This window comes from Ascaphus truei, chromosome 1, assembly GCF_040206685.1.
Source record: "Ascaphus truei isolate aAscTru1 chromosome 1, aAscTru1.hap1, whole genome shotgun sequence".
In the NCBI taxonomy this organism is placed as follows: Eukaryota; Metazoa; Chordata; class Amphibia; order Anura; family Ascaphidae; genus Ascaphus; species Ascaphus truei.
Genome location: NC_134483.1, coordinates 54,224,805 through 54,252,102, shown reverse-complemented (window position 1 = coordinate 54,252,102; position 27,298 = coordinate 54,224,805). Strand labels below are relative to the sequence as shown.

At 43.1% G+C, this 27,298-nt stretch overlaps 1 protein-coding gene and 1 long non-coding RNA gene across 3 annotated transcripts in view; one reads left to right on the top strand and one right to left on the bottom strand.

Moving 5' to 3' along the window:
• The window catches only part of GDNF (glial cell derived neurotrophic factor), a 31,471-nt gene extending 11,956 nt beyond the window's left edge, over positions 1-19,515 (top strand). For both annotated transcript variants that reach the window (XM_075588462.1, XM_075588468.1), the window contains exons 2-3: positions 213-446; positions 15,131-19,515. In XM_075588462.1, the coding sequence (XP_075444577.1) occupies positions 213-446; positions 15,131-15,609 (713 nt within the window). In that variant the 3' untranslated portion in view covers positions 15,610-19,515. The remainder of the gene's footprint in view (positions 1-212; positions 447-15,130) is intronic.
• Positions 223-25,036, bottom strand: LOC142488096 (uncharacterized). The gene is made up of 5 exons (XR_012799393.1): positions 24,919-25,036; positions 7,063-7,206; positions 3,032-3,087; positions 1,495-1,577; positions 223-444 (listed from the first exon to the last, which is right to left on the bottom strand). It is a non-coding gene; the product is annotated as an uncharacterized LOC142488096 (long non-coding RNA).
• Positions 25,037-27,298: the final 2,262 nt, after the last annotated feature.

Below are 27,298 nucleotides of genomic sequence, written 5' to 3'. Positions count from 1 at the left end.
AGATTCGATCCTTGATTACAAACCAAGCCTAATGTTTCTCAACATTATATAACTATTGTGAGCTTGGTGTCTCCTGGCAACCGAGGAAACTCTTGCAAAGCATACACATTGAACTAGCAGCAGATTACCTACTGTACAACAACATCTGCCAACCACTGTATGAATTAAGTATGTCATGATGATTCATGTTTTTATGTATTTTTATTTGAAAGGTCCCTTTCTTGGAAGTCTTTCTAAGATGAAGTTATGGGTTATTCTGGCTGTCTGCGTTTTGCTGCTGAGCTCTGTGTTCAACAGCCCATTGCCCTTAAACTGGGTAGCTGGTAAGAAGCGATCCCATCTGCAAGAACCTCAGCAGGAAGAAGAGGACCAAGCTTTGGGGATGTACGAGGTGGTTCCTGAGGGTGCCACTGCCAGCTCGGGACCACAAGATCGACACGTTTACTGTAAGAACAAGTATACTATCTTTTGCCTTTCCCACATTCTCTATAACACTTCTCTCTTTTAGAGCATGTTATTGTAATTAATCACAGATGACACAGGTATGAAATACCTGTCTAATCTCACTCATTTGCAGTAAACCTTGCTCATCAATACAAGGAGTCATTCTACATTATGATCTTTTGGTTTAGAATCAATATATCATTTTACTTATTTAGATGATTTATCAGTGCGACTTATAATATTCTCACACACACATTCCCTACACCCACCATATCATGAATATATATTTATGGCACAATGAGTGCTACTGAGCGTGGCAAATGTATACAACAAAAGTCAGGGGCGCCCAATGCTACATCCAATTGACAAAACATATATGGTAATGAGTATAAAGTTTAAATACTTCAATAATAATAGTAATTAGTTGGCTATTTAGTTAAACCCTTTGGGGTTTAGAAATAGAGAAATTAAAAATAACCACTATAAAAAGTAACTTCACATAACTATGCAAGAATTTGACTATAACCAGATGAAACGTGTTCCCAGACTCTTGACATTGTGCCTGAAAATGTGAATACTTTGTTGTTCATGGTCAGTAGAAAAGTATTTAGTGCTTTCAGGAAACAATAGATTTGTAAAAATACACAAAATAAATTTGGGGTTGATCTGTTTTTTTTTTTAAATTTAGTTAACTGCTATTTTCAAAATAACATGTTCAAACAGTGTTTTTCCTTTGAGCTAAGCATCGCTCCCAAAAATATTTTGTTTCGATGTGTTTCCCTTTGCAAGAGAACTGAAAGAGTTAATGCTTGCAGAGTTTGGGCGTATTGTGTTATTATTTAGTAGCTTTGAATGGAGTTGGCTAAAAGGAAGAGGCCTTCTGGTTATGTAACACTTCTGTTGGCTAAGGGGACAGGTGATACCACTGACAGTGTCAATTTCTGATGAACCTTAAAGCCAAAGAAATAATACAATGTCCTTTTCACATTTGGTATGTCAGTGAATAAGCTAAAGAACCAGAACTGTATTAATCATTAAGAAGGTTTTGACCTCGGTATCTTTCATGTCATATTCCTCATTCAGCCCAAGTAACACATTTCAAGGGTTCTCTCTTCTTTAGCCGCTAGCTTTATCTGTAATATAAAGGAAACAGAAAAGCCACAGAAAGTTATAAGACTTTTAAATGATTGAAAAAATTAGATTTTGTTGGGAGATATACGATGATGGTATTATTTACGCACACATTGTGTAGAACTGTGTTGTATTCTAGTGATTATATATGCATCAAATAATATGGTAAATCACAGAGTAATACCTATGCACGATAGGGCAGAAGATAATACTATATACATGTATAACCAACGAGGTGTAGGAGCTCAAATAATAAATATTTGGGACCTATAGATGTAATCATTTAATTTTAATGTGTTATTCCACATTGTCCAATTTGTTTTATTCTACTTTTATTATGCAGAGGGGAGGCTACTTATCAGACTCGTGAACTAAACGTTTACCCATAAATTGAGGGGAGTTGACTTAGCTCCAGCTAAAGGGCATTAGAGCTCGATCTGCCATTCAAGTCTTATCGATACCCCTTATAAGATATTATTTCATTCTGGTGTAAGGAAGAAAGTTTAAACATGCGTCAATGCTGGATTGGTATCAAAGGCTGCATCGAGACCCATCATTTCATGCACGTTTCCTAGCTTTAACAAACTCCACCTCAGCCCAGGTGGTGTAAACGCCCTTGGCAAATGATCTGCATTAAGAAGATGTGCAACAGACACCTCTGACCCAGACCCAAGCCAAATAAAAGAAATGTATTTCTTCTGCATCTACTGTATGTGCGCGTATTGAGAATTTGCACGGCACTCGTTGGCTTTTGTTTGGCTTTTTCACCGTGGTTAAATACTTTCAAAATCGACTCCATTTTCTTTATCTTGGGGAAATATATATGCAAAAATAAATGTAGGATATATTAAAAGAAAATACGGGTCCCCATGCATACATTGGCTGAGAATAGCCCTCATTACTGCAATGCAGCATTCTTCAGTTAGGTGAGAGTCTGTGGTTCACATGTCTGCCTGTGTATGCAGCTGCAGAAACATGTGGTTGGCACACGTATGTTTTTTTTTTACATTAGACAAGTTTATAATAATTGATGCAGATATTTATCCAATGAAGTTTACTCCAACCCAGATCTTGTAAACATTTTTTTGTCGGAAACAAAAAATAGCCAAAGTAAAAATACCAAGATATATTGCTGTAGATTCCCATCTTTCTTATACTTAATGCTGCTTAGAAGTCTGCAATTTAAATATAATTAACCATTTTATCTCTTAATTCTATTTAACGTGCTATACAGAATCTGCAATACAATATTTGTAACATGTTCATATTCCTCAGTTCAAAAGAGAGTCTCTTTAGTTACACAGAGGGTTGTGCATTGGTATTTTCTTTTACTCTTCTATATAAGGTCATACAACAACAGAACTATGAAATGCAACCCTCCTTGCCCGGCTCTTAAGGAGTTTACATAAGATTACTACAGTACTGTATGTACATGGCTTTTCTCAGTCTCTCATACCTTGTCAGTGTGCTGGATCCGCGCAGGCTGATGGAATAATGAAGGGCGCCAGGAACCTTCAGCGTAAAAACATAAGCTGTATTACAGGCTAAAGCAGTAAAATTCCAGGCATTATTGAAAACCCTGCTCTCTGATTGGTTAAAATTCCAGGCATTATCCAATCAGTAATGCCCGGAATTTAAGCAGCTTGCAATGTGTAGTTTTCAATGTGTTTATTTCCAGCCAATGAGCTTTCAGAGCAGCTGAGACAGGGCAGGGGGCTCGTCTGAATGAAGTAACAGCTCTGAGACAGGGCAGGGGATTGGTCAGGACGTATCAGTCACGGGTTGACTCCTCACCCTCCCGAGCTGACAGATTTTCTGAGCAGATTCAGTTGAATTGGGGCGGAGAGAGTCTGCAAAGCTTAGTAAGTGGCTGCATTTTTTATTGTGTGTGTGTGTGTGTGTGTGTGTGTGTGTGTCAGTAGCAGTGTTTATGGGTATAGCAGCAGCAGTGTGTGTTGTGTTGTATGTGTGTGTAGAGCTGCTGTGTTGTGTGTGTAGAGCTGCTGTGGTGTGTGTGTGTGTGTGTGTGTGTGTGTGTGTGTGTGTGTGTGTGTGTGTGTGTGTGTGTGTGTGTGTGTGTGTGTGTGTGTGTGTGTGTGTGTGTGTGTGTGTGTGTGTAGAGCTGCTGTGTTGTGTGTGGTGTGCTTTTGTGTGTAGCAGCAGTTTGTGTGTAGATCTGCTGTGTTGTGTGTGTGTAGCAGCAGTTTGTGTGTAGATCTGCTGTGTTGTGTGTTGAGCTGCTGTGTGTGTGTGTGTACACAGAGGGGGCGGCAGTGTGTGGATATAGATATCTGCAGTGTAAGCGTATATAGAGGTGTTTCATGTATTTACCATTTTATTTTAATTAAAAAAATTAGATAACTATACAAAAGTGTCTAATATTTATGAAAAAAAGTCTTCATTTAGCCTATAATAGTAATAATCCCCTCAGAACAGGGCATTACTGGCCAATAATGCCCTGGCTGGGTTAAAGTCCCTCGGCTTCGCCTCGGGCCTTCAACTCTTCCAGCCAGGGCATTATTGGCCAGTAATGCCCTGTTCTTCAGGGATTATTACTTAATTAAGAGCTGTTGATAATGCTCTTAATATCAAGACATTTTTTACTATATACACTGTAACTGGTAAACAACCATGTTTGTATTCTTCCCTAGCAAATCCTTACTCTCTTATGCTAGGGAGGTGCTTAGGCTTGTTGCTGTTACTATACTCTTAAGTGGCCATCTTCTGTGTAGCGTCCGCAACTCTTTATATCAATTGGTCCCCATCTTAGGTTACCCTTACTATCATGAACTGTGGGATCACTATCCTGGTGCAAAGTAATTTGTGCCTGTCTTAAGTACTCTGTTTCAGAGACAACAAGAGGCCTCTCAGCAGGGCAGCTCCGTTTAGATCCCAGGGCTACTGCTTGTATAACCCCAATAGGACATAGGCTTCCTCTGTAGGAACCTGTAAGCTTCTGTACTTTCATGGCTATGGACTCTAACTGGATAGGACACTTTCCCTAACTACAAAACAACACACAGGGACAGGGCATTATACCTATACACAGGAATATATTTACATTACCAACTGTGAGGCTCCTCTGGCTGTCACTCCCAGGAACGTAAGACCTCCAGTCTTACAATATATATCCTGAAGGTGACGTCACTGGTCACCATGCATACAGTGGTAGTAACTTAATTCCTGCTAATTCACTCCATGTGATAGGAGGGGGGCGTTATCCTGTGTGAGCCCACACAGTTAAATTCTCTCGGCCTCCCAGTTTGCGCACTGCTGACATACACCTCCAGTAATGTATATTTTATTGCATTTGTTGTTATTCCTATTAGAGTCAGGATTTCAGGCCTCCGTTTGCAAAACTATTTAACTTGTAAAGTGGAGCTCAGGGATTGGCCCTTGCCAGGGCATCCATTTTATCACTGTCAGTCACATGATGCACATACCCCCTCCTCCGAGTCCCCTCACTTAAATGAATGAAACTGAGGCACAACATGAAAGTGAGGCTCTGTTGACGTCATACCTTTTACGGAGGGAAGGGGATTGGGAAATTTAGCAACAGACAGGTGTGTTGTACGTTGCAGTAACATGAAAACTGTCTGACCCTTTACCGGGAACTCAATCAAAAATAAGTATCAAATGACGGTAAGGTTATAAAAACCAATGCTATCTTATTTTCCATGATGGAGTATTAGCAATGCACGCAGTTCTGTACAAAGAAATGTGCAGGCGCCATGCGACAGATCCACAGAGCTCCCTTAAATCCGGGCAAATAACGCGATGTTACCTAAATAGATAACAGACGTTATTTTCCCTCAGTTTAATGGGTGTCCACAAAGCTAATTTTATGCAAAAAGAATGGCCATTAGTTATCTCATTAGAATACACAACACACACAAAACCGCTCATTAGAATAGACTTAATGCCATGTTACAGTGGAAGATTAGGGAAAGGTTCCCAAAAACAGTGCTACAGCAAAAGGGATACAAAAGCAATTAATGCTTGAATATATAGCAAAACTGCGGACAAGGTCTAAAATGGTAATTTAGAGTATTGGACCCAGTGCATCATAAAGCAGGAAGTAACATAATAAAGTATTTTGTCTTATAATGAGGGTATATAATGCTTAAAAAGCACCTCAAAAGACTAAAGGAACTCTTACCTGCGGCACTGTTACTGGTCAGCAACTTCCCCTAGATCCATGAATGGGGAGATACAAAACTCTTCTTAGATCCTTAGTCCATGTGTGCGTGCATCACGCAGAGTGGGTGTGCAAAATAGTAGTTATCCAAAGATAGTAGCGGAGCACAGCTGTGTGCTCCGCTACTATCTTTGGATAACTACTATTAATGCCATGTTAAGTTAGCAATGCCTTTCTTAGCTTAAGGTGACTCGGGGGGAAGGGGGGGGGGGGGGGGTTGGGGAGAGAGAGACGCTTCTTAGTTAGCGTCCCAAGCACTATATATATATATATATATATATATACAAATATAACTGTATGCTCATCTGCATGTCTCAGGCAGGTCTGCAACCCTGCCTTTCCCCATTATCACCCAGCATACAGCACTTCCACTGCAGCAAGGGATTCTGGGAAATGACATGCAAATGAGCACACAGTGTCACTTTTTGCCTCAATAACCATTTTTAACATGGTTCCCTATAGGCTTAAGCTTGCTGCATGGTCACAGCTTTGAGCACAGCCAGGGTTAAGGTATATATATATATATATATACATATACATCCCCTCAAACCTCACTCTTAATAACATGAACAGTCACCTATGCTCAAAAAGAGCACACCTTAGATAACTGGGTGAGGAAAACAATGACGCACCCCACACCTCTTACAAGATTTCTATAAGACCTACATTGACAAACCTAGGGCCTAAGAACCCACAACCTCTGCTATTCAAGGCAGCAGCTCTAGCATTGAACTATCTCGGTTGCTGGATAGCTTCACTGTCGCAGCATACTGTACTTTAGTGCTCTACTGCACCTGGAACTGGTCTGGTTCTAAAGGAAGCCGTTGGAGAGTCTGGGTGTGATTAGCAACAGGTGTGAGCAGTAGAACTCTATAGTACGCTGTGAGTGGGGAGCTTTCCAGCATCTGAGCAAGTTCAGTGCTAGAGACCCGCCCTCCCCCCTCTAATTTAGGTTAACATTAGGTTAAATAGGCTAACGAAGCTTTGTAGATCTGCCCCAATGAGTCCATATCCTGAACAGCTTATATTCTAATTTTGGTGCCTGAGACACAGGAAGATAAAGTGACTTGCCCAAGGCCACAGGGAACCGACACTGGGATTTTCACCGAGTTAACCCACTACAAAGGCAGTAGTTTTACCACTTGGCTACTTCGTGTGTACGAATACCATCTCTAAAGCACCCATGTTCTTTGGTCATTCTATTAGTTGGTAATCATTGACGCCGTGTGAATAGATTCTATTTGTCTAATATATCTTGGACATGAAGGTCAGCTACTTCTCTGAAGCACCTAAAAGATGAATTTCTTCTTTCCACCAATCTTGTAGTGTTACACTTGTGCTTCTTTGTGCATTGTTTTATCATTCTTGACAGCTTTTTCCATTATGTATGGGTACTTTGTATATGATTGATTGGGAAATTCAGGGCGTAAAGCCTATTTAAAAAAAAAAAAACACAATAAGTAATATGTAATACAGTATACCATATTGATTTTGTTAGGTGCTTGGACTTAAGAAAAAAAGTTATTATAAAGCAGTTTCTCAAAATTACAAGTTGTGGCATAGCGCAGTTATACTGCTGTGGTCCTTTGCCCCTGTGAGTGAGATTCAGGCACACAATAAGTGAATCTTGTTAAGCCGACTTATATACTGTACCTTCTAAAACACTCCTCTTTACAACATGTGGAGAGATACCTGCAAACACCTAAGATATCTGGAAGATAAGCTTGTTTGCATATTTCCGTTAATGTGTATTGTGGAAGAAGGGTTATTGGGTTTATTGGGACAGGGGGTTATTGGGTGTATTGGGGGAAAGGGGTTCTTGGGGGAGTTATTGGGTGTATTGGGGAAGAAGGGTTATTGGTTGTATTGGAGGGGGGTCATTGTATATATTTGGGAGAGGGGTATTATGTGTATTGGGGATGGGTTTATGTGTATTGATGAGGGGGATTATTGTGTGTATTGAGGAGAGGTGTGTTATTGGGAGTATTGGGTAAGAGGGGGTTATTGGGTGTATTGGGGGAAAGGGGTTCTTGGGGGAGGTGGGTTTATTGGGTGTATTATGGGAGTTATTAGGTGTATTGGGGTAGGAGGGTTATTGGGTGTATTGGAGGAGGGGGTTATTGTATCTATCTGGGAGAGGGGTATTATGTATATTGGGGGAGCGAGTGTTATGTGTATTTGGGGGGGGGGGGGTGTACTGGGGGAAGAGGGGTAATTGTGTGTATTGAGGTGAGGGGATATTGGGTGTATTGGGGGAGTGTGGTGTATTAGGGGAGTGGGGTTATTGGGTGTATTGGGGGGGGGGGTTATTGTGTGTATTGGGGGGGGTTATTGAGTGTTGGAAGAGAGAGGGGGAGAAAGAGCGGTAGGGATGCTAGGGTAAGGGTGTAAGAGAGGGGGTAAAGATGGGAGGGGGAGAGGATGAGAAGGAGGGGGTGGGAGATAGAGGGGGGGTCTCACAAAGGCCACTGACACTGGGGGGGGAGGGGATTGGCAGGGGAGGGGGCCCAGTGGAAACTGTAGTCCTGGGCCCTGGAAAAGCTGACTGCAGCCACAGCTGTAGGCCACACAGACAGTGCAGGAGTTAACAAAGCAAGTTGCATGTTGATTATCCACAATCAGTCCCATATACAGGCATACCTCAGTTTAAGGACACTCACTTTAAGTACACTCACGAGTAAGGACATATCACCTAATAGGCAAACGGCAGCTCGTGCATGCGCCTGTCAGCACATCCTGAACAGCAATACCGGCTCCATACCTGTACCGAAGCTGTGCGCAAGCGGGGAGACTATAGAGACTGTTACACATGCGTTATTTACATCAGTTATGCACGTGTATGATGTTTGCAGTACAGTACATGCATCGATAAGTGGAAAAAAGGTAGTGCTTCACTTTAAGTACATTTTCGCTTGACATACATGCTCCGGTCCCATTGCGTACGTGAATGCGGGGTATGCCTGTACTAAAGACAAACATGTTCCTTTCTTTAACACTGATTACATATGGTTTTAGGATATTCCCCAACATGTTTCTGATTGGGCAGCATTACTGTATATGAAATAGTAGTTTTGTAAAGTCCCACCAACGGCCTTTATTTAGAATTTTCTAATAACTACTGTAATACAACACTCACTTGGGTCCATGTCTTACCCCACTCAAGTAGGGACACTAATCACTGTTTATAATTTGGGCACTTGCAAAGAGACCTTTGCCATTTTGAATGCTGTGCACACGGCACTGTAACGCTCGCGCTGCCCACAAACAAGACAAGACCCCGGCACTGAGGTGGGAAGGTATAACACCACACACCCGCAGCAGCGGAGGCATGCCTGGAAGGCGGATAGTTTAGCGTTGAAGGGTCTGGGTTGGAGAGTGTAGGAGATGTGGTATACTTGCCGAGTCCATGGATTGGAGAAGACAGGATAGTAGGAGTCTGTGAACCGTGGTCTGGGATTGGAGAGAGCAGCGTAGTCCAAGTCTGTATGCCATGTTCAAGGGTAGGAGAGATCGCCGTAGTCGAGGGTATGCCAAAGTCCAAAATCCAGAAGGGTCCACAAACAAGCCGAGTCGGTACACAAGAGGTTAACTGCAAAGGAGACAGAGCACTGCACAATAGAAGTGAGCTTCACGAGTCTAAATAGGATTATGTTGAGCAAAGCATAGGAGGAAGCAGGAAGTATTTACAGACAGGGCAGGCCAATGGGGACAGGGGGTAGAGCGGAGGCGCGGCCCCAGCGCAGCTGGGATAGGCTGCAGGCAACAAGGCAGGGAAGAGAGACTTGCCACGCTGCTGGGGATCGTTGCATGTCATTGCGTGTGCGCACTGCGTGGGAGAGACGCGCAACGCGTGCGGGAGGCGGGACCAGTTTCTGTGCGGCAGCTAGAAGAGCTGCGGGTGCGCGCGCGCTCTGTAATGAGAGCAGGGGAGCGCGCATGGGCAGGAACAGTGGTCGCGGCAGCAGCAGGTAAGGAGGGAACACGCCGCAAGGGACGTGTTCCCCGAATCCTTACAGGCACTTATCTATGAACAACTAATGTTGGATCATTAAAAATATCACAACCTACAACACAATGTATCTGCATAGAGAAACTTTAAGGGAGTAGTCTGACCACCCCCCTTCTTTTACATGGGTGCGAGGCAGGGGGTCTCCAGAACTGCGTTCATTTCAGCACCAGGGACCTCCTGATTCCTCAGATTCATACCAGGAAAGGTGGTGCTAGTATTTCTGTGTATTTACATAGCCGCCACTAAGAACATTCATTGTGGCTTTCTATACTGGCCTGTCTGATGCGGGAGATTTGAATCACCATTTTTTTCCACCAGAGAGGACGAGTCTTGCTATTACAGGTATGTATCTTAGAAAGCAGGGCGTCCCATGACCAAAACATATCAGTTTCACGGTATCACCATGTTAAAAAAAAAAAAAAAACATTTACAGGAGGGGTAATAAAACATCGAGTAAGGGAAACTACTCCTTTAAAGAAAAGGGAAAATGTAAACATAATAGAAACCCAGAAGCAAACGTAGAAAACAGGTTAAAGTTGTAAAGGGTGCAGGCTCGCACATTACACGGCCAGATAAATAATAACACGGATAAGTAGAAAAATGTACTCGATGCAGAAACAATAGATTTCGCTGGTGCACATATGTGGTGTTATTCATTAAATTGGGATAGTCAGTGGGCGTTTCTGTACTATAGTGGCAAGGTCAGCACTATATCACAGTTTAATGGATAGCCCACATAGGTGTTGGTGCATCATACATGGCGAGGAGCTTCTATTTACGTATTCCTCTCCACTGAGAAACATTATATGCTTGTGGCAGATACTGTGCTGCTGGCTGGCAAACCTTTCCCGGCAGACACCACTTTGCTTTTTCACTGTGTTGTCTGCATGGCATAACTGAAATCCGACCGTCCTATCGCTAACTTCAGGCAGGCAAGGGGATTTGTCTTCAAGTTCGGGACATCTTGCTGTCCCAAACCAAAAACCCCTGCACATTCAGCACAGTACCTGAAACATTGGAATTTTCTGTAGCATACCTCGATCGGCAACATGCAGTATGAACATGCAACAAAAGCAGTGTGTATTGTATAGTCAGTGATATTTGATATGATAGTCATCAGAGTTATTTTGGGCTTCGGGCTTTGCATTGAAATATCTATTCAGAAATTCCTGTATGCTGAAGTAAACAATCCCGCCAGAACCAGGAGGATTCGCAACACTGTGCTCTGCAGGACTCTCTGACGGGTATAGAACCAGGTAGTGGAATACTGTACATGTTGCATGGCCTTGTACAGGGATGGCCTGGCCTTGTACAGGGATGGCCTGGCCTTGTACAGGGATGGCAAACTGCAGTTCTCAAGGGCCACCAGCAGGTCAGATTTTAAGGATATCCCTGCTTCAGCACAGGTGGCTCAATCAGTGGCTCAGTCGTTGGCTGAGACACTGATTGAGCTACCTCTGCTGAAGCAGGGATATCCTTAAAACCTGACCTGTTGGTGGCCCTTGAGGACTGGAGTTGGCCGCCCCGGGCCTTGTGCTTTCATTGTATTGCGATGCATGCTGTTAAGTGGGACTTCGCCTTGAAAAGCAAAGTCTGAGTACGTTTGTTGTAGACTTGCCCAAATAACTGCGTTTGTAAGAAAAAAAAACGGCCCGTATTACTGCCTTTAACAAAGCAGCAAAATGTCCTGAACCATTACCACACAGTTGAGAGTTAGATGGCAGGTATGATATTACAGGCATACCCCGGTTTAAGGACACTCACTTTAAGTACACTCGCGAGTAAGTACATCTCGCTCAATAGGCAAACGGCAGCTCGCGCATGCGCCTGTCAGCACGACCTGAGCAGCAATACCGGCTCCCTACCTGTACCGAGGCTGTGCGCAAGCGGGGAGACTATAGCGCCTGTTACAAATGTGCTATTTACATCAGTTATGCACGTATATGACGATTGCAGTACAGTACATGCATACATAAGTGGGGAAAGGTAGTGCTTCACTTTAAGTACATTTTCGGTTTACATACATGCTCCGGTCCCATTGCGTATGTTAAAGCGGGGTATGCCTGTAGTTAGGTGAAAGCAAATCAACTCATTAGGGGAATAAAAGCCTTCAGTACAAGTGCGGCACGCAGAACACTGCAGGGTGTAACATGCTAAACAGGATACGAAGAGCGGCAACAGCGGTTTTGTGTTTGCTTTCCTCTGGATCAATATACTGTACTGTAAGTACAACTATAGGATAAAGTATCTGTCGTCTAAATTTAGCATAGGTTGAACTTGATGGCCGCAAGTCTTTTTTCAACCTCATCTACTATGCATATAACTACGTAACTATATAACTATGTAACGGTGTGTCCTCGTTGGCATTCATTATCTTAGTTACATAGAAGCTCATTGGTGAGATCTGAGGTTACAATTGTGGATATTGCCAGCAGTCCTTCTTTTGACTGGCGAGCTTGATGTACAGTAGGGTCACTATACAGTATATTGCATATTTTAATTCTCCACTGTAACTGCGCATGCCTTGGTCAGTAAAGGGATTGAAGAAGATGCATTTATTCAAGTGCAAATTTAGACCTTGCTTTGCCACTTCGTCAGAGGGAAGGAAGCAAAATGGTCCTATTTATTGGCTGTTTTAAATCAATTGGGTGTTTCACAAAGCTTAGCTCTTTTCCGTGAATCTGGGCTCGTGTTAGTTTCATTTGCAGATTTTCCTAGTTCTTCGTTTATTATAAAAACAGACACATTTTCTATAAATAAATCTGCCATTTTGCACGATGATTCTTCCTGCGTACACATGGTAAGATTATATTGTTCTGCTTAGTCTGTCATAAAAACCGACGTTTTTCCCCATTCCAACTTCAACAATCACACACACTTCAAAGTTCAAAGCGTGTCTTAAGTAGTCTTTTTTTATGATATAGAACAGCACCTGGAAGCAGTGGTTGTTTGTTTAATAGTGAGTTTTATATATAAAAAAAAAAAAGATCCCTCTTTGCATCTTGGGAAAAAAATGGTTGCAGTGTACTTGAATAATTTTTTGTTTATATAAATATATACAAAGACTACCAACATTGGAGTCTGGGAGGTGTGCTTTATCCTTAAAGGAATTAATCTTTCGATTTGTCAATAGGAGGAACTGATTTTTATTAGTTATGCTTCACTTTTAGCATATTCATAGAACATATAGAACACGTGGTCTATATCAGGGGTTCTCGTCTCCAGTCTCTGATTGAGCCACCTGTGCTGAAGCAGGAATATTCTGAAAGCCTGACCTGTTGGGGGCTGGGGGGCGCGGCTTGAGGACTGGAGTTGAGCACCCCTGCTTTACATTACACAGCTTATGTTACGCAATGAAAATAATATCTGGTGATATAGGCAGCACAATTATTATATATTGCCTTAGATTGATATGAAAATCATTTTTTACGTGACAAATTTTAGAACAAAGAAGAGAGGTTTTCTCTGGCACTGGGCACAGAATTGAGGTGTTGGAATGATGCACTTCTGCGACCTTCGATAAGGTTCATAGCTCTCGCTCGTAAACGTTTCCTATTCACTACGTCATTACCCATCTCCAATGGAGGAGAAGTGAAAAATAGTAAGGGACAATAGAGGGTTTAAAGCGCTAATAATTAAAGTTTCATCAACTCTTTTGAATGAAGTAGGAATAGCCGTGTTAGTCCAGTTGTGATAGTGCAGAGTAAATGAGTACTTCCGTATTAGGTGCTACCTTTTTTATTAGGACTAACAATAGATATTATAAGACAAGCTTTCGAGAGTTCTCTATCCTCCTCAGGTCACAATACTGATTTACACAATATCCCTTGAGTTAAACACAGATGTAAAAAAAAACAAGATAACAATCTAAGGCAGAGGAGTAGGAAAGGAATGGCACAGAGAAGAGTTACATGGTAGATGTAAAAAAAGACATACGTCCATCAAGTTCAACCTATGCTACATTGAGACGACAGATACTTTATCCTATATTTATAAACTCTTTTAGCAGCAGGATGACATAATGTTCAATGTATTAACCATTACAATAGCACCATTAAATTACCAGAAACAACCAAAATAGCCACGCAGCTAAACAGGTCTTCTCCATCTTCCTAGTGGTCTAAACTGTTCGTGTTTCGATGCGGTCACATAGCTCCTGATGATGTAGATATGGTTTTACTAACAACGTGAATTAACGTTTTTGGTTGAGTAATATTATTTACATAAAAGATGTAAAGTTCAAAAGCTGTAGCCGTAGGGTCTTAAGTAGCTACAAAGAATATTTGGAACTCTGTAGGTGTAGCACAAAGACCAAGTATATATTTATTCTTTGGTCGCTTCAGTTTGGAAAAGCCCAACTTGGTTTCTGAACCTGTCAGACAGTCATTTATAAAAATACATTTTTAAATGGAAAATTGTCCAGAGCTTGAGGCTAATAGGTGTTGTTATCTGTGTAGTCCTTGAAATAGTTAAGTTATTTACTTCACTTAAAAGAGATATATATATATATATATAACATTATGATGGGGCATGGTATCTATTTCTATAATGGTGGATCACAGCTCATGGCAGGTAAGGTGAGGTCTCAGCTCTGTGATTCCTGAATTACTGTAATGTCCCCTTTGCTCACTCACAACCAAATACTGGACACATTATTAATAATGATGCTCATGTGGTAGGATCATGTATAGTTACAGCAGTGTTTTCCAACCTTTTTGGTTAAGGAATGTGCAATTCTGAGGAACCCCAACCTTCTCTAACAGTACGTCTGAGATCAGATGCATTGTAAGGAACCCCAAACCTCTCTAATAGTGCGTCTGAGATCAGATGCATTGTAAGGAACCCCAACCCTCTCTAATAGTGCATTGTAAGGAACCCCAACCCTCTCTAATAGTGTCTGAGATCAGATGCATTGTAAATTCTTCTGTATTTGGTACAATTTTAGAAGTACCTGAATATTACATGGAACCCTTTAGGGATGCCCACGGAATCCTAGGGTTCATAGGAACCCTGGTGGAAAAACACTGAGTTAGAGAATATAACAAGAGGACATGTGTGTATTTAAAGATCTGCTGTTACACATGTTCCAGTGGATAGAAAAGTTGGCCATAATGATGAGTACTCAATAAATGAATTATGTTTTTGGATTTTGAGATCCCATTGTTTTTACCCTGAGCTCACCCATGACAAAATATCTATATGGACATATAAATCTGCTTCCCGTCTATTTGAATACTGAAAGATTCGTGTGACTGAGAGCTAATTCTTTTATTTCATATTAAATCTGGCAGTAAGCTTTTATAACATACTTTGTGTTTTTCTTTTTGTTTCTTTTTAAAACAATACAGCTGAAATACCCGATGAATATCCAGATCAGTTTGATGATGTATTGGAATTCATTCAAGACACCATAAAAAGACTTAGGAGGTCATCCAACAAGCAAATGCTCTCCAGGCGAGAAAGAGGAAGACAAAGCGCCACAGCAAACACAGAGAATTCCAGTAAGAAAACAGGCAAAGACAGAAAGCGGAAAAACAAAGGCTGCGTCTTAAGGGAGATACATTTGAACGTGACAGACTTGGATTTGGGATATGAAACCAAGGAAGAACTTATCTTTCGGTACTGCAGTGGATCCTGCAATGCCCCAGAGACAACCTATGACCAAATTCTCAAAAATTTGACAAGAAAGAAAAAATTGGTCAATGACAAAGTCAAACAAGCATGTTGCAGGCCAATCGCCTACGATGATGATCTCTCATTTTTAGACGACAACTTAGTTTATCATACCTTGAAACAACATTCCGCTAAAAGATGTGGATGTATCTGACTTTGTTAGGATGGCTACGTGATAGTGTGCATTGCATTCCTGCAATAATGCAAAGGAAGGGATCAAGATTCCCATACTGAGGCTCCCGAGGATTCAGTTAGAGAAGAGGACCAAGGATGATGGAGCACCAACGTTTTCATGGGCACCTGTTGGTGCATATGTCCAGCATCGATATCAGGGCATGGGTCACTTACAAATACAGGGCCCTGGTGTTTCTGCAGGAGAACATCAATCGCAGAACCCACTCTGAGAGAAAGCTCTAGATGGATGGATGTATTATCACAAGTATATATATGATATGGCTCACCAGCAGTGAAGACTGGATAAGTCAGTAACCAGCTTTAAAACACAACCATTTATACATCATGCATGTCAGGTTTTCCTGTATATTTGTGTACAACAAAAAAACAGTGTATAAGATGAACCGTTAGCTCTGTATTTGGGGTTTAATTAAAATATTTGCAATTACAATACATCCTACTTCAGTTGACTTAAACGATTCAGTCCAATAACTGTTGATATTTGACAACATCATTTTACCAAATGCTTTTTTAAGCAATGTACAATCTACAGGTAACTGTAAACCATGATCTAATTTCCATTTTCTAGTAGAAATGGGGGATATTTGTCAATGAAAAAAATATATAATTGATAAATTTGCTGGAGTCAAACTTTGAAAAAACTCCCCCACTTTGTGTTTTTTGTTTTTTTAAACAATTGTTAGAGGAACGATCAACCACACAGCACAAAAACGTGTTTCTTCTGGTTTACAATGGAGTTCTTTCTCTTTCTTGACAATACATTAGTTATTGGTCCATGGGACCAAGCAGACTACTTGATGCCATGCATCCATTCAGACACATGAATATATAAAGGATATTTATTGAGAATTAAGTTATTGCTATTTATTACGGTCCAGTTATGAATGTTTCTTTTTTTTTTCCTATTTATTAAACTTTCTCTTCAATGGTGCCAAAGTGGAGCATACTCTCGAGATTCAAATGATAAAAAAAAAATGCATGCAAATAAAACATGTATTTGATCGCTGTAAAATCACATACTTTACCTTTTTTTGGAGACTTCATGCAGCCGTCCACGCTCTGCCCACCCCCCTTTTTTTAACATATGGGAAGCAGGGGGGTCCTCTGAGCCGAAACATTAATTTGAGCTCTGGGGGAGCTGAAATTAATGCGGTCCAGCTCCGAGATCCGAATACCTCACACATTTCATACCAGGAGGGGGGTCGTAGACTGAGCACAGGGAACTGCTCCAGTACCACACATTGCTTGCGTAGTATAATAAGCAGTGTGGGTGAAAAACCCTATAATTTGCTGCAAACATGCCCAACCCTTAAACATTTTGCAACCACCACCCCATCTGACGTTTTGGCTGATCTAGATTAAATCCCTGGGTCCCGAGGAGCTGCCCTGTGCACCGCCCCGAACACTACACTTCTAGAGTCTCCTTCTGTAGTGCTTGCTATGCTGACAGCCCACATGAGCAGTACACGTGAGAACGTAACATAGTCAAACCCCAGGAAGTTTTTAAACAAGAAACAGATGATGTTTGGTATAGTTATTAGCACAGGTTACTTTTAACAACTGTGTTGACACTGTTTTGCAGTGCAGGCCTTTCTGGTAGCTAAGGTGTTAATGGAAAAATTACTGCAAATATCACATTTTGCAAGAGACGTATGTACAAAGCAGTACAGCCAAGACCTATTTGTACCTACAGACAAGACCACGAGTATTCTAAAGCTTGTCTTAAACTAGCCCGGTTACATTCTGGGTATGTGCTCGGTGTAACCTGGCTAGTTTAAGGCAAGTTTAAGGCATTTCTGTATTGATTAATGACCCATAGGATTAACACAGCAGGGATCCCTGGCATTCCAATTCAGTTTGAATGGGACTGCCAGGGACCCCCGCTGTTAATCTGATGGGCCATTAATCAATGCAGAAATGCTGGGTCTAGTTTAAGGCAAGTTTAATGCATGTATCCAGCATGTACCTGGGTCTTTTTGGCGATTGCCACTGGTTTGTGTTACAATAACCGTGGGCACTACAGTATTTGTTCACCGTTTTGACCAGTACATTAGGTTCTGGAGCCATTTCCACCTTTCTTCCAGTGTCACCGTCACACACATTTATGTTGGTGTTTATTGTGTATGGTTGCTTGGGACATTAGGCCTAAAAAATTAGCTTTTACCTTTCTGACCACAACAAAAAAAACAACAAGTTACTTAATGTAATGAGATTAAACTCATGTGAGAAACAAAACTCACATCTGGTGCAATTTGCTCAAATCAGTTACAGCTCACTTGCAATAAACGTGCACATTAGGTCAGTTTCTGTAGAAGAAGAATCTGCGACTCTGGATGGGTTCATTTGCATGTCTGTGTCCAGATTATCACTGCATGATAGTTAAGAGCCTGGACCACACGATGTGAGAAAAGTACACAGACTCCATGGGCCACACTGGTTATTTGTATAGATATGAGAACGGCCTGAATACACTAAGAGTGTTAAACATTTAGCAAAACCTTGATTCCATTATGCAGGGGCGCTCAACTCCAGTCCTCAAGACCCCCCCCCCCACCCTCCAACAGGTCAGGTTTTCAGGATATACCTGCTTCAGCACAGGTGGCTCAATCAGTGGTTCCCTGCTTCAGCACAGGTGGCTCAATCAGAGGCTCAGTTCTGATGGAGCCACCTGTGCTGAAGCTGGGATAACCTGAAAACCTGACCTGTTGGAGGGGTCCTGAGGACTGGAGTTGAGAACCTCGTATTTTTATTCCATATGGCAAATGCCTGAATCTAAACATAATGCTTGAATTATGGTCCCTGCGTGGCCGCATGCAAGCGAGCCCGCCACCACGCACACACTCATCTAGCCCAAGCGATTTGTGAACTTAGCTGCAGGAGATTGTAGACGCGATGCGGGGGCATGGCAAGAAGCGTCACGAAGCTGGTTCGCCCTCATTGACTGAACCAGCTCACGTGCGCTGGCGGCATGAGGCTGTCGCCTGAAAATATAACGTTTGTTGTATTTTCATAACACTGCTGCGTCAATGCGCCTCTTCGCCGGTAGGCGCGCAGGCACTGGGGTAACTTGCATAGCCCATTACAGCAAGAGTGCTTGCTGGGCGCGCGCACGCAGCGACGCCGACACCATAATCTCAGCCTAAGAAGTACTTAGGGGTTTTAACCTGATGATGTTTTTATTTACTGATACTTGCAGATTTCTGCACTTCAGCAACTACAAGTTATACCTGTCTTGTGCTCTTCAGGAATGATTTATGTTGGCAATTCACAATCCCCACCAAAACAATTGCATACTGACCCCAACAAAGCAACCCTAAAACCTAGCACTCAAATCATTATCTATTTCTCACATATGGCAAGTCGTGTACAAAACAGGCCGTCCTTCAAATGAAGTACTGTACACTGAGACACCGTTCATAGTGTGACCAAATGCAGCTATAATATGGTCATGGAAATTGAATTAAACATGCATATTTAGGATTTTTTTTTACATTTGAATATTCTTCCTTCAACGATGTTTAATTGATGCACTAGTTGCTAACAGGCCTTTCTTCTTAAGGGTAATTAAATAAAGTCCAAAGTGACCGCGTGGGTCGTTACCGTCCGAACACTTCCACTGATTTTAAAGGAAGTTTCCGTCCGATAACGACCGGAAACCGCTGCTTCGGATTATAATGAAGTACTGTATCCTCAATGCATTGTGGCTGGTCTACGAAAAGGGTAAAGTTTGTGATTTTTTTTTTCTCCCAATGTCATGAAGATATAAACTATCTATCTGCCTATCTGAAAGTTTCATTTTCACCTACGATTTATGTCTCAGTCGTTTGTGTTACTCAACCAAAGTTCTCTACAGACTTTATTTTTGTACAATATTCATTTTATAACTTTTTACAAAATAAAACTTCATTTCTATCATTCTTTGTGTCTTTTTTTTTCCTGTCTGCACAGTAAGTCGGCACAAAAATGCCACAAACCCCTCTCCTCGTTTAAATTAGGCAAATACGACTAGAATTTGGTAGCATGAGAGAAAGATAGATCCCTTGTGCTTTTAAATCAATATTTGCAGCACACTCAATGTGGAAGAGAGTCACCCAATGAGCATTTAGCACATAAGTCTTTCGCTGCCAGGTGCAACAAGTCAAATCAACAATAAACAGCAGTGAGATACTAACATATGTCTCATGCAAAAAGGTCGCTCGCTCTCCTCCTCCCCACCCCCTTCCAACCCACTCAAGAGAGATCAGCGCAGTGTTTGTAAATTCTGAAAACATGTGGCACTTGAAAGACCTCTGTACATTTTACTCTGAGCCGAACACAGAGAGAGTATTCCAAAGGAATCTCCAGATTTGTTGCCAGATATTGACTTCCATGTAAACATATGTGAGACAGGACAGAGCGAATTAGTGCCTTGTGTTTAAGTCACTGGTGAAAGAGCCTGGTTTGAGCGTATTGATTCAGACTACATTGACGTAGCGACCGGTCCTGTGTTAGGGATTTGGTTATTTGCCTGGATCGGAGGTTGCCTCTCAGTAACTGTGATCCAGCTTGTCACATAGCTATACAGCTGCCAGCGAGCCAATCGGTAAAAGCGGCTTTTGAGTTCACCATGGCAAGCAGGAAATTGCCCGACAGCCATCTTGGAAGAGGACAAAAGCGCTCTTCTTAAAAATATTGGTTTCTCTGGAAAGAGGCCAATTCTGCCTTAAGCTGCCTCAAAATATGACAAATGTGCCCCTACATCTATAACGGATGAATTCATTCAAACTTGCTTTCTTGCTCTGTCATGTATTTCCGAGTATCTTGAGAATTTTGCATGAGAGTACGACACATTTATTACGATAGGAGCATTTTGGTAAAAAGACACAGATGTGCTATTCTTAGCCATTGAAGTTCACTCATTTACAGGGTTGACACCACTCCGGGTTTGACCCGGAGACTACGGGTTTCGACCACGTATCTCCGGGCTACTTGTTTACCTGGTAAATCTCATCTCTTGGCATCTCCCCCTTCAAATTCTGTCAACATGGCTGAGCGACGTCAAATTGTGCCGTGTTGCCATGACAACAGGATGCTACGTGATGCCATGGGGTCACGTGACGCCAGTTGCCATGACGAGCCACTACGTGGCAACGTTGCGCCGCATCACATTGCCATGACAACATGGCGTCATGTGACGCCTCGGTACCATAACTCATCCTGTTGTCATGGGAACTTGACACTGCGACATTACGTAGCATCCCGTTGTCATGGCAACTCGGCACCATTTGACGTCGCGCAGCCATGTTGACGGGATTTGTAGGGGGAGGATGGCGGGAGGCGCCACCAAGGGAAGAAAAATAAATATATATAGAAGATGATAAATGTAAACAATACTATCTCCGGGTTAGCCTTCAATAGAAGGTGGCAACCCTGCTCATTTATGAAGGTAATGCAATTAGAAAAATGTGAGAAAATATTCGGTGTAGGGTACAGCAATTAGTTAATTCCATTATTTATATCCCAAATATCTCAAAGTAGCGGTGTCACAATACAATGATTTCTTAAGAACCCATAATGATCCTCTCACATATTACCCCAGCTGCACCATGTGCACATTATTGCCATGCAGTGAGGGGGGAGAGGGTGTGCACGTTTAGGCTACGGCCCAGCTGTCTGCGCTGCACGCGCACCTGCAAGGCTGGCGGCGCGTGCAGCCGAGTTCCCCGGTCTGCAGTGAGCTGCAGGGGAAAAGACAGGGGGGGCGCAGCCATGATGTCACCCGGCAGGTTCACCCTCATTGGCTGACCCGTGGGGGGGCGTGGCCTAGCGCTCCATTGCTAGTTCTACTCACAATTTTAATGTCTGCCTTAAAAACTGGCCGTGCAGCGCAGCGGCCACCCCTTGCAGCGGGCCCGGCCACATTGAGGGGCGGCTCTTGTCCCCGCCGAGCGCTGCAGCAGCCAGCGGGGACCAAGCCATAGGCTGCGCTTATAGTGCCCGCGAAGGTGACGGCGCTCCAAAACAAAACAATTGACTCCGTCGCAAACGCTTATGGTAAGCGCGACGGAGTGATGTCGCAAGCAAAAATTTGGAAGCGGGTTAAATTTGATTTTTTTTCCAGACTGTCGCCACATGTGACTGTCTGTAAACCGATCAATGACCCCGTCGCTAGCGACGTCGCTGAAAGTTAAATGATAACTTTCGCAGGTGGCGACGGCATCAGTCGCGTCGCCGTCGCCAGCACTATAAGCGCGGCCTTAGGCTGCAGCTTTGCATGCAAAAGCCATTGACAGGTATACAGCATAGCGGCTTCAAGGTGCTGAAGAAGAGAATAAACCATTAGGTTTCGCAGAATAAGATCTATGGCTGCTTACATTGTCAGATGGGTGCCATCAAGAGTGATCTTTTTGATATTTTGGTATATTCTTATAGCCCATATATAGAACGCTGTATATTGTTTTTAATAATAATACTACGCTTGTCTCCCAGTGGGATTCCAAGCGCTTCACAATGACAGTATAATGCTTGGTACTCAGCACGTAGAAATGTCACAGACACAGTCCCTGGGCCGTGGAGCTTACCATTTGATTTTTGGTGTCTGAGGCACAAGGAGGTAATCAATTGCCCAAATCACACGGAGACGACACCAAGAATTGAACCAGGTTCCCCTGCTTCACACTCAGTGTTGTTGTTTACCGAGTCAGTGCCATTACTCACTGAGCCAATCCTTCTCTTTTACACACTTTCTGCTTTAGAAATGCAATTTTTTTGGAGGTCAAATACATGTAAAGCTATAAATGTGATTTTTGACAATAGCGGGGAAATACTCAATATATTAAAGGCTAATTGTTAAAAAAAACATTGAAGTTGATTTTGTTTCTAATGATTTTCGGAGAATCTAATACTTGAATGGCATTAAGATTGTCCTGGAACAGTATTGTTCATTTTCTGTGTACCTTTGCAGCTCTCAGGCTACCTTGTTAAGTTACATGCTTTTCCCTGCTCTGAAACAGCTAGTGCCTGTGTATATTGCAACATTATTGTTACAAGTAATCCCCTTTACACAGCCACTAGTCCGTTGCCCTGGCAACCTCCCAATGCTCATATTTGAGATTGGTTTATTCCTCTCCCTGTGCCTTTATCTGCAAATTGCTCTGCCCCTTAGTGTGTTCCTGTCTGACAGGAATGTGTGCTCTCTCTTTCCATCAGCAGACACAGCGAGTAGACACATCTTCCTCTGCTCCCTCAGAAAGGAATTCTTTTTACCTTCCCCTCAGAGAAGCACTTCCCCATAGCAGAACACCTTCCTCTCATAAGGTTATTCTCTTGACAAGAGAAATCTGCTATCACAATCCACATGTAGAACTTTTATATTTCTGTTAATTTCCCTCAATAAAGTTGAAGAAAATAGAAGGACTTTGTGTGCTTTTAAGGGGGACGAGTTAAGCTACATGGACTTACTCACATGCTACAAGTGAGCCTGGGTCCAGAATAAAGATTATTATGTTTTCTGTGACTTTTGTTAAACATGCCAGTATTTCCTGCTAATCCTCTTCATAAGTTACAAACCTCTGAAAATCAGGGTTTCATTAAATACTAGCACAAGATATCAGTATGTCTGCATGAATGGGCGGGCGTAATGCAATGCTTTAAATTACATAGTATTGTTTGAGAGGTTTGATACTCACTACTGTGGTTTTATGATGCCAAGTTCTTATCCCAGAAATCACATGCAGTGTTGGTTACAATACATTTATATTAGAGTTAGTACAATCATAGTGTACTATGAGTTAATAGTTAAATGAACAAGGCGAGATGAGAAACGCAAATACAAATGTTAGACTAAGAAATAAAGTCAAGTGAAGCGAACTATGGTGCAATGCATGGCATAGAGAGCTAAGGATTGTGGAGTAGCTGCACAATTATCTCAGACCATACAATGCATAAAGCTTTTGTTTGGAGCTCATTAAAGAGGGAATCCAAGCGTTTAAAAATAAATGAACAGGTTGAAAGCAGAGTGTCTCCGGAGCTGTACCCCATTAATTTCAGCTCTGAGGACCCCCTGCTTCCAGAAGTACTTACCTTCGTGGTGGGTGCCGGTATCTACCCCAGGGTTCAAATTATGTCTGCTTTTCAAAGCTCCTGGGCCAATAGGATGCCGTGACATCATCCGGTGTGGCTTCCTATTGGCCCTTGTGACCAGGCACTTTAAACTACAGAACACTGCAGAGAGATCCCAGCACCCCCAAAGGAGGTGTGTATCTCCGGAAGCAGGGGTTCCCCAGAGCTGAAATTAATGGCGTTCAGCTCCAGAGATCCCCTGCTTCAATCCTGTGTTCAAAAATGAAGGGAAAATAAAAACAGCTTGGATTGCTCTTTTAAGATCTGAGTAGAGAACGAGTCAAGCAATTCTAAAGTTGTATTATTAAAGTTCTTAAAAATTTACATATTTAAGAGTCCATGGAGATATTATTTTAGATCAATTTTTATGATAAGATATGTGATCAAGATGAAAAATAAAGGTAAAGAGAATGTGTAAAACATTTTTTTTATCTACTAAGGGGTGCGCAAAGGGGGTCGGCATCAAATGATGCTGCGGGGTCATTTGACATCACGTGACCCCGCTGCGTCATTTGATGCCGTGTTGCCATGGTGACGCATCGCCCGAAGCCAGCTCAATCAAGATCAGTGAGTTACAGAGGCCTCGCGCGGTCCCCCGGCATTTTGCGCACCCCTGTACTAACCGATACCTTTCAGGGGATAAAGGAAAAATGTTCTTTAGCACTGGTAAATTGTTAAAATACCCGACATGGTTTTATAATAATTATGGACGAGGTACCATTGTAAGAAGCAAAGGAGCAGGGCTTTACAAGAGGCCCACATTTACTAAATAGTGCTAAATAGTGCTAAGATGCAAGGCACATTCATGTAAACAGGCCGTAATGCCTTGAGTCTTCCGTGAGACCATTTGTTTTTACGTCTGTTAGGAGGAGGATTGGGTTTTGAGGGTGTAGGGAAGTGCCGTAGCCTCCTTATGGAGGCTGTGGGAATGGGCCAGTAGTAGGGGTTTCCCACCCCGAAACGTTGCCCCCCCTGCATCTTTATTTCCACATTTCCCTCCCCGTTTAGGGTTTTCCTATTCCTTTCCCATTTCTCTGTGATCTCACGTTTCCCTCCCCTACCCCCTTTCACCCCCACCCCCTTTCAGGCTGTACCTGCAGTCAGTTTTTATATCCCTGTTCGCCTCCACATACTGCTGCATTAGGATGTTGTGTTTTGCAATACATACTTTTTATTGATACACCATCAGTCTTTCTGTTTTCTTTTGGAGTGCTGGGAACACCAGGAGTGTTATATCATTAGATGATATTTCACTGGGGGTTTTTTGTTTGCCTTCCTCTGGACCAATATACTGTAAATACAAATATAGGATAAGTATCTGTCATCTAAATGTGACATAGGTTGAGCTCAGTGGACATGTCTTTTTTCAATCTCATCTACTATGTAATACATGTAGCCAGGTCACCCCTCTTGCAAGCGGCAGACCCGACGGCCATTCCGGAGGGTGGGGGCCGAGCAGGGAGCGCTCCGGTGCGCTGGAGATCTCCGGTGGCTCCTGTGCAGGGCGCTGCCATGTTGCGCCAGTTCGCGCATGCGCAGTAAGCCCCCGGCGGCCCGACGGAGTCGCGCATGCGCAGGACTAGCCAGACAGTTACGGCAGCCCTTAGGAAGTCGCGCGAGGGTAGGAACAGCCCAGGAGAGGTTGCAGCAGCCATTGGGGACTCGTGCATGCGCAGGGAAGGCGCGCATGCGGCCCCAATGTGTTTATAGCCTCCACAGGACTACAACTCCCATGAGGCTTAGGGCCAAGGCTACCAGGTGCCGGATAGTGGCCAATGAGGGTCAAGGATTACCAGACAGACAGAATAAGATACATTTTGCGCGCTGTGAACGGCAGTTGGAGCTGGGGAGCAGAAGGGGAAGGAAGGGTGCAGGGAGCGAGTGAAGCTCCTGCACCAAGTAAGGTCCCCCATATCCCAGGTAGGCCCCAACTCCCCACCAGGCTAGTGGGTAATTGATAAGGGACGGCCCTAGGTTAGGGACGCTGCCCTTAGTGAGATTGTGTGCTGTCTTGTCAGAGTCACGGCTGTCAGTGCTGTGAGGTCTGACAAGAAGGCACAGGGTTTGTGCAGCACGGTTGCTGCACGCACCCAGCTGGTTGCAATGCGTTGCTGCAGGCGCTGGGAGTACTGATCAGTTAGAGTCAGGACCGGGAAGAGCTAGGGGAACGGAGTAGGCCAGTAACCCCTTAGGTCCCAGATAGGTCCTCACTCCCCAGTTTGTGGTGCTACAGGGACAGGCCCTAGGTTAGGGATCCTGTCACAGTAGCATTAGAGTTAGATAGAGACACAGTGGAAGGTGCGTTTCCCGTGAAGAGACTTGGGCTCAAGTCTGTGCCACAGAGACTATCTCCAGGGTGGGATCGCTCCTGGCGGATCCCGGAAAACGAACCACAGGATCAGACGGAGATCACCAAGCGGCAGATCCTTTGTGAAGTCCGTTGCAGGCCCGAGCACTGGAGTGCTCGGCAGGTAACTCTGATCAACACGTGCACCAACAGGCCTAGTAGTTTCCTTAGTGACTGCGCAGTCACACATATCCGCTCTCTATAGAGTGCTGGACATTGTGTGGGGGATTACTGGACACGGGGTGGGATCACCCGGTGAAGGTGGGAGAGTTATATGTGTCAGGTTACTCAGTGTCTCCTAAAGAGAGGGGCACCCGATATTGTGTGTATGGTTATTGGTTCATATGCTCACCAGTAAAGGTATTTGGTTATTATACATTCAGTGTATGGGGTTATTGTATGTGTCCTGCGAGGAACAATTCCTGCTCTGCACCATCGCAGGTGGAGGCGCTGCACCAAGTACAGGGTTACTCATAATATAATTGCCTCAGGTTCCCCGTGGCGGAAGCTCAGCCCTCCTGTGAGCCTAACAGGTAACGCACAACACCTGGTAACACTGAGTTCCCCGCACCCACACTATATCTGCGATTGGGTGGGGTGGAATACCCATTACATACACAAAACAATATGGCGCATACTCATGTGAGGATGGTCCAATCAACTATTTGAGAATCAGAGAAAGGTAGAAGATCGATGCCACTGCTTCTCCGAAAAACACAGGGACTCACCAGGTAAAAATAAAACTGAAGTTTATTCTAATAACATTAAAAAATGAACACTCAGTGTTTAATATTATTAGAATAAACTTCAGTTTTATTTTTACCTGGTGAGTCCCTGTGTTTTTTTGGAGAGGCAGTGACATCGATCTTCTACCTTTCTCTGATGATCCGGATCGGGCCAGCGCCGGGGAGTGACGTCATGTGTGTGCGCACGCACTGACATCAGGAGAGAGAGTGAGAGCAACGGAGGATGGCTGTATCGTGAGTAAAGTGCTACTCCAGGCTGATCCTGTCTTTCTGCATGATACGTGGAAGGGAAGGGGAGGGTTAATTCCCACTTGTGATGCTAACCAGGAGTAGGCAATGTTTGATCATGATATAAAAATATAAACATCTTCATAGCATAGGACAGTTCATAAGACTCAAAATTCCAGACAGTCCAATGTTAAACACACTCCCATAGATTATGCCACTAGCCATAT